Here is an 8636-nt window from a genome sequence, read left to right as displayed (position 1 = left end):
GGACGTGTTAGTGGACGAACTGGTCGAGGTCGTGGAGTAAATTTTGTGACTCTGGCCAGATAGTCCCTAACCCGTCACGTAGCGCTTCCGGACCATGGTGTTGGGTTGGACGGTCAGTCATGTTCTTGTTTGATTGTTGGCTGGCCGGTTGGCCTTTCATCTCCAACCCTTGGTGTGGGTCGTCCGTCGGTCATGTTCTTGTTTGATTGTTGGCCGGTGGGTTGACCTATGCCTAGGACGGTTCGGGGGTGTTATAGGAAGGTTACCTGAGGAGGAAGCAATGCTTGCAGATCCAATATGTGTGATAGGAAGATACTCGCCGTTTCCAACCATCACTGAATCAGATCCGTCTTAAGTTTGGGACTGGTGTAAGTGATGAGGAGAGTTTGTAATATGAGCGGAAGCACCCGTGTCAGGGAACCATTCTCCGCCACCTGCTTTAGACATGTCTGCGATCCTTAAAACTGCTAGAGCTTTGTGCAACTCATCTGGTTGATAGCTGTTGTTGAAACGATGCCAGCACTTCATGGCTACGTGACCTGTCTTTCCACAGATTTGACATATTGGTCTGATATCTGAGTCGGACGAGACTGAAGACCTTGATGAGGAACCAGACGAGATGTGTTGAGGGAAGCCCCTTCCTCGTGTAAATAAAAAGTTTTGACCTCCTCTGTTACGTCCTCTGTTTCTGGTGAAGAAGGGTCTTCCTCGTTCTGAGTTGAAAGCCAAATGTGGAGATACTCCGGTGTCTACCGCGTAACTCTGGAGCTTTTCATCAATCGCGACCAGTCTTGGAACTATGTCGTCAAAAGTTGGTGAAAACTCAGCATCCATCGTTCCTTCTATGCTCGTCTTTATGGGCTCATAGTCACGTCCTAGACCCAGTAGCACATCAAAGATCTTCATTCTTTTAGGAACAGGACTGCCGATGGAGGAGAGTTGGTCGCAGATCATCTTTATGTCACGTAGATAGTCGGAAATAGATTTGTCTTGTTTGACCGTTGTTTGAAGCTTCCTTTGCAGGTCGAACAGTCTTGCTGAGGTAGCACGGTTGAAGTGGTTCTCCAGAGTCACCCAGGTCTCGTAAAAACTCGTGCAATGAATCACCTCACTCTGGATGTCTTCGGAGAAAGAACCAAGTAACCATGACTGAATAACTTGGTATGTTTGGAACCAGAGGGTATAGTCTGGGTTTGGCACTGGTGTGGATGTGCTGTTGATTCCAGGAGCTGAGATAGTAGCCGCAGGTTGTGGAGTAGCTCCGGTGACAAATCCCAACAACCTTTGACCGTTCAAGAATGCTTCAAACTGACGATTCCATAGGATATAATTCTTCTCCGTTAGCTTTACTGTAACCGAGTTGATGATTTTGAGAGTTGGTGGAGTATACGGTTCCATGGATCTATTATCCATGAAGCTCTAATACCATAAAACAATTTGAGTGTAATGAACAAGAGTTTACTCTTTACTGAAACTTCATAGATTCATTTCTTGCCTTAAGCTATTACAAGAGGTTGATATTTATATGCAAAGTGTAAATAGAGTTGTCCTAGACAAATGGCTTAATCATGAACGTTCTGTAGATCAAGGGCTGAGAATCTATTTGCCAGCTTCAAGCCATTACCCCCTTCTGCACCGGCTCTCGTCATGTTCTGCTTTTGTACTTTGCTTTTACTGCTCTTGTCTTCATTTCCAAGACATAAACGTTGCGCGGTTGATTCAAACTTGAGACCACTTGAGTTGGGCTGTTGACTGGGCTTCTTCTCATCCGCGTGGCCCATCTTCTGTTTTCCTTTTTGCTCACTTGTCAATCTGCTCCTGTTTAATGTACTCTCATCAATAGTCTCAAGAATGTGTTTCTAAGTTTCTAGCAAAATCATTCGTTTGGTTCTGTAGAAAGACTCTGGATCTGTAGTATCCAATGAATGATTTATGAATTTACCAATCAGTCACACCTTCTAAGTGACTCATTTAACAGCTTTGGTACTTTTCAAGTCTTTGGTGTTTTCTCCTTGAAGATTCATCCTCATCATGTTATCATGTTTGTCTCTATCCATTAAGTAACTGCTAAACTAACCATTTAATTTCGTTGCTTCCGCATCATTTTTTCCATGTACAAAAAAAACTGTGAATCAAAGAGAAATAGAAACAAGAACATTTCTTCATCCATCATCTTGTACAACTTCTTCTAATGACATCAATTCTCTATGTCTGTGCATTCTTGCATAGAAACTTTCAGCTACTCTAATCTTTCAAACACAAGTTTGACGGTATAAAAAACCGTTTCCCTTCTTTTCCTCTTAGGAAAAAGCTTGCAGCTTGGCGGGTAAGTACGTAACCGCAAATTTAAAATACAGCGATACTGAGAATAATGGCACTATGTAATAGTAACAACATGTTTATTGTTTCATGTCCTTTTGTGTGTTGTTCAGGACAATATTACCAGTGTTATCAGCGCAATCTAAGCGAAGAAGGCAACAGAGGAAAACACTCGCATGCATCATCATCAGCAATTCAGGAATTGACTGTCCGTTGAAAGACGTCAAAGAATATATTTTTGAAGAAAGTGCTATAACATTCAGACAAGATTTTTAAAAGAGTATTTTTGTTTCTTTCTGAAATAATTGCTTAGGAAGATAGTAATTAGGTAAGTTGGGAGATATGTTTGTGTCAGAAGTTCACTCATGTCCAGTCCCCCACACCTTTCTTTCTTTTTGTCTTCAACCCCAAGTTACCTTTTCACTCATTTTCAGGCAACGGTCACTATGAACAACTTCCAGATCTACCGACACATACAAAACCCTGGATGGACATTAGGCTGGGCATGGGCAAAGAAAGAAATGATTTGGTCAATGGTTGGTGCTCAAACAACAGAACAAGGAGACTGTTCCAAGTTCAAGGGAAATGTACCTCATTGTTGTAAGAAAGTCCCTACAGTCGTTGATCTCTTGCCAGGTGTTCCATTCAACCAACAGTTCTCAAACTGTTGCAAAGGCGGTGTGGTTGGAGCTTGGGGTCAAGATCCATCATCAGCTGTATCACAGTTTCAGGTTAGTGTTGGTTTGGCTGGAACTACAAACAAGACTGTCAAGCTTCCTAAGAACTTCACATTGCTTGGTCCCGGGCCTGGTTACTCTTGCGGTCCTGCCAAAATCGTGCCATCTACTGTTTTTCTCACTACTGACAAACGAAGAAAGACGCAAGCTTTGAGTAAGTAAACTTAAACGGGTAAACTATAAGCATTAGGCATGCGGTTTTGAACCGAACCAAACTCGCGGGAACCAAAATTTCTGGTTTGTCCGGTTTGGTTCTATTTGGCAGGTTTATAAAAGAAGTTTGGTTTTTGGTTTGGTTCCATTTTTCAAAAGAAAATTTTAACCAAGTTTTGAACGGAACTAACAGAATTAACCAAAAATTTGAACCAACTTAACGGAAATTACCCGAATTTAACCAAACTTTAAACCAAAATATAACCGGAGCCCAAAATTTTGAATAGTTTCGGTAGAAAAATTTAAAACGGAACGACCCAAATATCAAACCGAACATTTTTTGGTTCAATTCGGTGAGATTTTGACCGAACCAAACTATCTAGACTACTGGAACCGCAGGACTAATAAGCATCATTGGTCTCTAAACTATATGAACTATTAATTCCATAAACACATGAAAATGTTCGGAGCTTAGCAACCACTGTTCAGCAGTGCTACATTGAGCTCTCAAAGATGGTCAAGGAGAAGCTGAGCTCCCTAGACCCCTACTTTGACAAGCTTGCAGACGCCATGGTCACTTGGATTGAAGCTTGGGATGAGCTTAACCCACCAGCAACTGCTTGAGCAAACGGAAAAAAATCACCGCAGTTTTGGTTATTTTTTAGCTCAAATTATCTTGTTTACTTTTTGGATTTTATGAAGTTCGCTTAGTCGTCACTTATCATCATCATTATCATTACTTTCTCATCGTCTAGCGGTGCTATTTATGTTTTTGTTTTGATATTACTCCCAGCTTTTTTCTCTCTTTCTTGTTTCAATAATAAAATGCCTTTCCCATTAGTGTTTCTTTCATTGCTCCACGTAGAGAATGTCTTTGTTTCTCAAGTTCATTGCCTGAAAATATATGAACTAGTAATTCCATAAACACATGAAAATGTTCGGAGCTTAGCATTTTTTGGTTCAATTCGGTGAGATTTTGACCGAACCAAACTATCTAGACTACTGGAACCGCAGGACTAATAAGCATCATTGGTCTCTAAACATCATTTCAAACTCATGCTTCTGCAGTGACATGGAATGTTACATGTACCTACTCACAGTTTCTAGCGAGAAAGCATCCAAGTTGTTGCGTCTCCTTCTCTTCTTTCTACAACGACACCATAACTCCTTGCCCTTCTTGTGCATGTGGTTGCGAGAACAAAAAGAGCTGCGTCAAGTAAGCAAAAACAAAAACACAAATCACTTAATTTCATACTCATTATTAATAATTTTGTTTACAAGGCTGATCCTAAGATTCTAACCAAGAAAGGTCTCAACACAGCGAGAAAAGATAACGCACCTTTACTACAATGCACACACCACATGTGCCCTGTTAGAGTTCACTGGCACGTTAAAGTTAAATACAAAGACTATTGGCGTGTGAAGATAGCCATCACAAACTTCAACTACAAGATGAACCATACACTGTGGACTTTAGCAGTTCAGCACCCAAATCTCAACAATGTGACTCAAGTTTTCAGCTTTGATTACAAATCAGTTGCTCCTTATGGATCCATAAGTAAGTCTCTCACTACAAAAGATTCAACCTTTTGAACCAAACATTGAAATGTCAAATCCTTTTTGATGCAGATGATACTGGAATGTTCTATGGAACGAAGTTTTACAATGATCTTTTGATGGAAGCGGGACCTTCAGGGAATGTTCAGTCAGAGGTTTAATTTGCTTCAGAAAGATCAAAAGACGTTTATTTTCAAGCAAGGTTGGGCTTTTCCGAGGAAAGTTTACTTCAATGGCGATGAATGTATGTTACCTCCACCAGATTCATACCCTTTTCTACCGAACTCTGCACGAGGAAACTTGGCTTCCTTCTGGACACTATCACTCACGATTCTTATTCTTATGTTCATCTCAATATGGTGATTAGTCTGATGGTTTCAGAAACCAAACCAGAAGCTGTGTCAGTTCGGTTTTCAGATAAAGATAATAAATATGTTTTTGTAAGAGAGAATGTATTTTTTCTTATGAAGTAAGAGAGAATGATTAGAAATGAATATGTGCAAGAGCAACCTTGTCGGGAGTTTCTGCTCCTAGGTTCTTAAAATACATATATGTGTATGTATATATTATATAGGCGTATGTAATTGCGGAGTTCTAAACTTTACGTGAACCCAACCGAAAGTTTAAGAACCCGGCAATTACATACGCCTATATAATATATACATACACATACATGTATTTTAAGAACCTAGGAGCAAGAAACCTCCGACAAGATTACTCTAACGCCTTTACTCATGTGAGAAGCGAAACATTGATTGACTTGAGAAAGATGCGAAAGAACGAAAGAGCTTAAATACTACAATAACGTTTTGTATTGGGGCGGAATAAGCACATTAATCTAGGCCCATTTGATGTATTTACATTCCGCGTTTCATTAGCCCTAAAACTTTGATAAATTGCTCTGCTTCTTAAGAAATTGGGTGTTGAGCTCATGGTTATTAGTTCAAATGATACTGTAAGGTATATCCGTAATTCCGTATCATTATGTTTTCTTCTACAATCTATAACAATTAATAGGAATAGAATCAAGGGGAAGAAATTTAATAATGCATCATTGAAATATTTAATTAATATTATAAGGTATATCAGTGCTGGTGCATCACCTACGTGCATGTACTATCTCTATTATGATAGTTACATGATTTAGGCAAATAATCATGGACGACGTGCACCGACGAGCGTTCCACGATCACGACGTACTGATTACGGTCCACGTCGTAAGGATTACGATTCAAGTTTTTTTTTCAGTTTTGTTTTGTTTAACTATATGTTTATCAATCATATCTGTTTATCAAATTATTCGAATCTAAAGCGAATCAACAAGGAATTATGAGGTATATATCCTATTTTGTTGACATTTATGTTTTGTGTCCTTATATATGTGTTATTTGCTACCATGTACATTATGTATATATATGAACTTCAATTCAAAAGAAAGCTAAACGTTGGAGAATTTAAGACACTAACATATACCTCCCCACATTCACATGTCCAATTCCTTCGTTATATAGCAAAGTAACCGAACATTTATTAAGTTGTCAGTTTTTAATTATTTACTTTTTCAGTTTTTCCTTTAAGTAAAAGTGTAAAACCATAAAGGAACGAAAACTTATTCTGCAACCTATTACATTCGAGTCGACAAAATATATTTGTTGGTCAGTTTCTTAGATCTACTTTCATTTGAATAAGCACAACTGTTTATAGTGACTTTAAAGTCCAATATTACGATAAAATGAACTAGCCCTGGGACGGATCCGGATATTCGGGAAATTTAGGGTATCCAGATCCGGCTTCGGATCCGTCGGATCCGTGGATTTAATATCCGGATCCGGATTCGTGGTTTCCGGATATCCGGGTTTCGGATATCCGTCTCGATATTCTATTATCAGCGGATATCCGGATCCGGATCCGTCAAAATAATTAAAAATAATTTTTTTAACAAAAAATACTATTTTTTTAATATAATACATAAATTAAATATTTATAAATATATTTATATATGTTTATAATATTGTAAAAACTAAAATATAATATTATAAGATTAATTCATGTATAAATATTAATATATCAAATATAAATATTAATAAAATTTAAAAATTTAATGTATTTTAAAAATACGGATCCGGATCCGGATATCCAGACCTAAAATTAAGATATTCGGATCCGGATTCGGTTTGCACGGATCCAAGATTTTACTATCTGGATTTGGATCCAGGCACCCCGGATATCCTATTTTTGGAGCGGATCTCGGATCGAATACGGATCTCGGATAATAAGATTATTACAAACCCCAATTATACGGAAGATAAAAAAGACAGAACATAAAATTCACTTTACAGCCCAACAGCTTTTGGATCGCACATCTGAACGCGACCAAAAGTCTTTATAAACAGACTCTTTAGGTTTCATAAGAGAAAACACATCTCATCACACCACCAAAACTCCACCGACCCGATCCGATCTCATCTCACACCATGGTTGACCCCGCGAACACCGTTGGAATTCCGGTGAACCCAACACCGCTGCTGAAAGATGAGCTCGACATCGTGATCCCCACCATCCGTAACCTCGATTTCCTCGAGATGTGGAGGCCTTTCCTCCAGCCGTACCATCTCATCATCGTCCAGGACGGAGATCCCACGAAGAAGATCCACGTCCCCGAGGGCTACGACTACGAGCTCTACAACAGGAACGACATCAACAGGATCCTCGGACCGAAAGCTTCTTGCATCTCGTTCAAGGACTCTGCTTGTCGCTGCTTTGGGTACATGGTGTCTAAGAAGAAGTACATCTTCACCATTGATGACGATTGCTTCGTAAGTCCTTGACTTTTTTTGGATCTAGATCTGCTTTTTTTTTTTTTGGCTTTTTGTTTTCGTTGATTTGATGTTAGATCTTAGGTTCTTGTCTGATTAGCTAGGTCAATTGTGTAATTCAATGTTTTTGTCCCAGATCCGTAGATCCACTGATGAGTCTTGATGTGTTTTAAGTTGATGTACTTTTTGTTGACAACATTGTTGTTGGTCTGATCACTATGTGTCATTATAGCCTTACCTTTACGATATGGTTACATGTCGTTGTCCTGCAATGTCACGTTTTGTTTATTTTATTGTGTTCTTTGAGGTTTTGTTAGAAAAAGTTAATGGCTTTGATATTTTATTGTTTATATATTTTATTTGATAGGTTGCTAAGGATCCAGCTGGGAAGGCTGTGAACGCTCTTGAGCAACACATCAAGAATCTTCTCTGTCCATCGACTCCATTGTTCTTCAACACCTTGTACGATCCTTACCGTGAAGGTGCTGACTTCGTCCGTGGATACCCTTTCAGTCTTCGTGAAGGTGTTTCCACTGCTGTTTCCCATGGTCTCTGGCTCAACATCCCTGACTACGATGCTCCTACCCAGCTCGTCAAGCCCAAGGAGAGGAACACCAGGTATGTGGATGCTGTGATGACCATCCCAAAGGGAACACTATTCCCAATGTGCGGTATGAACTTGGCTTTCGACCGTGATTTGATTGGACCAGCTATGTACTTTGGTCTCATGGGTGATGGTCAGCCTATTGGTCGCTACGACGATATGTGGGCTGGTTGGTGCATCAAGGTATAGAACTCAAACCGTCGTAATGGATGTTAATGAAGCAGATGCTCACCTAATCTTTTTTTTGTAATAGGTGATCTGTGACCACTTGGGATTGGGAGTGAAGACCGGTTTGCCATACATATACCACAGCAAAGCGAGCAACCCGTTTGTGAACCTGAAGAAGGAATACAAGGGAATCTTCTGGCAGGAGGATATCATTCCTTTCTTCCAGAACGTGAAGCTGTCTAAGGAAGCAACAACTGTTCAGCAGTGCTACATTGAGCTCTC

General features: G+C 39.6%; 1 protein-coding gene and 1 pseudogene across 1 annotated transcript in view; both read left to right on the top strand.

Moving 5' to 3' along the window:
* The first annotated feature begins 2371 nt into the window (after nucleotides 1–2371).
* Nucleotides 2372–5129, top strand: LOC106315233 (annotated as a pseudogene).
* Nucleotides 5130–7120: 1991 nt separating this feature from the next.
* LOC106315232 (UDP-arabinopyranose mutase 2-like) overlaps nucleotides 7121–8636 on the top strand; it is an 8899-nt gene continuing 7383 nt past the window's right edge. The window contains exons 1-3 of the mRNA XM_013752981.1: nucleotides 7121–7582; nucleotides 7950–8369; nucleotides 8440–8636. Coding sequence (XP_013608435.1) covers nucleotides 7241–7582; nucleotides 7950–8369; nucleotides 8440–8636 — 959 coding nt within the window. The 5' untranslated portion in view covers nucleotides 7121–7240. The remainder of the gene's footprint in view (nucleotides 7583–7949; nucleotides 8370–8439) is intronic.

This window comes from Brassica oleracea, chromosome C9, assembly GCF_000695525.1.
Source record: "Brassica oleracea var. oleracea cultivar TO1000 chromosome C9, BOL, whole genome shotgun sequence".
Taxonomy (NCBI): domain Eukaryota; kingdom Viridiplantae; phylum Streptophyta; class Magnoliopsida; order Brassicales; family Brassicaceae; genus Brassica; species Brassica oleracea.
This window is presented reverse-complemented; position numbering and strand designations above follow the sequence as displayed.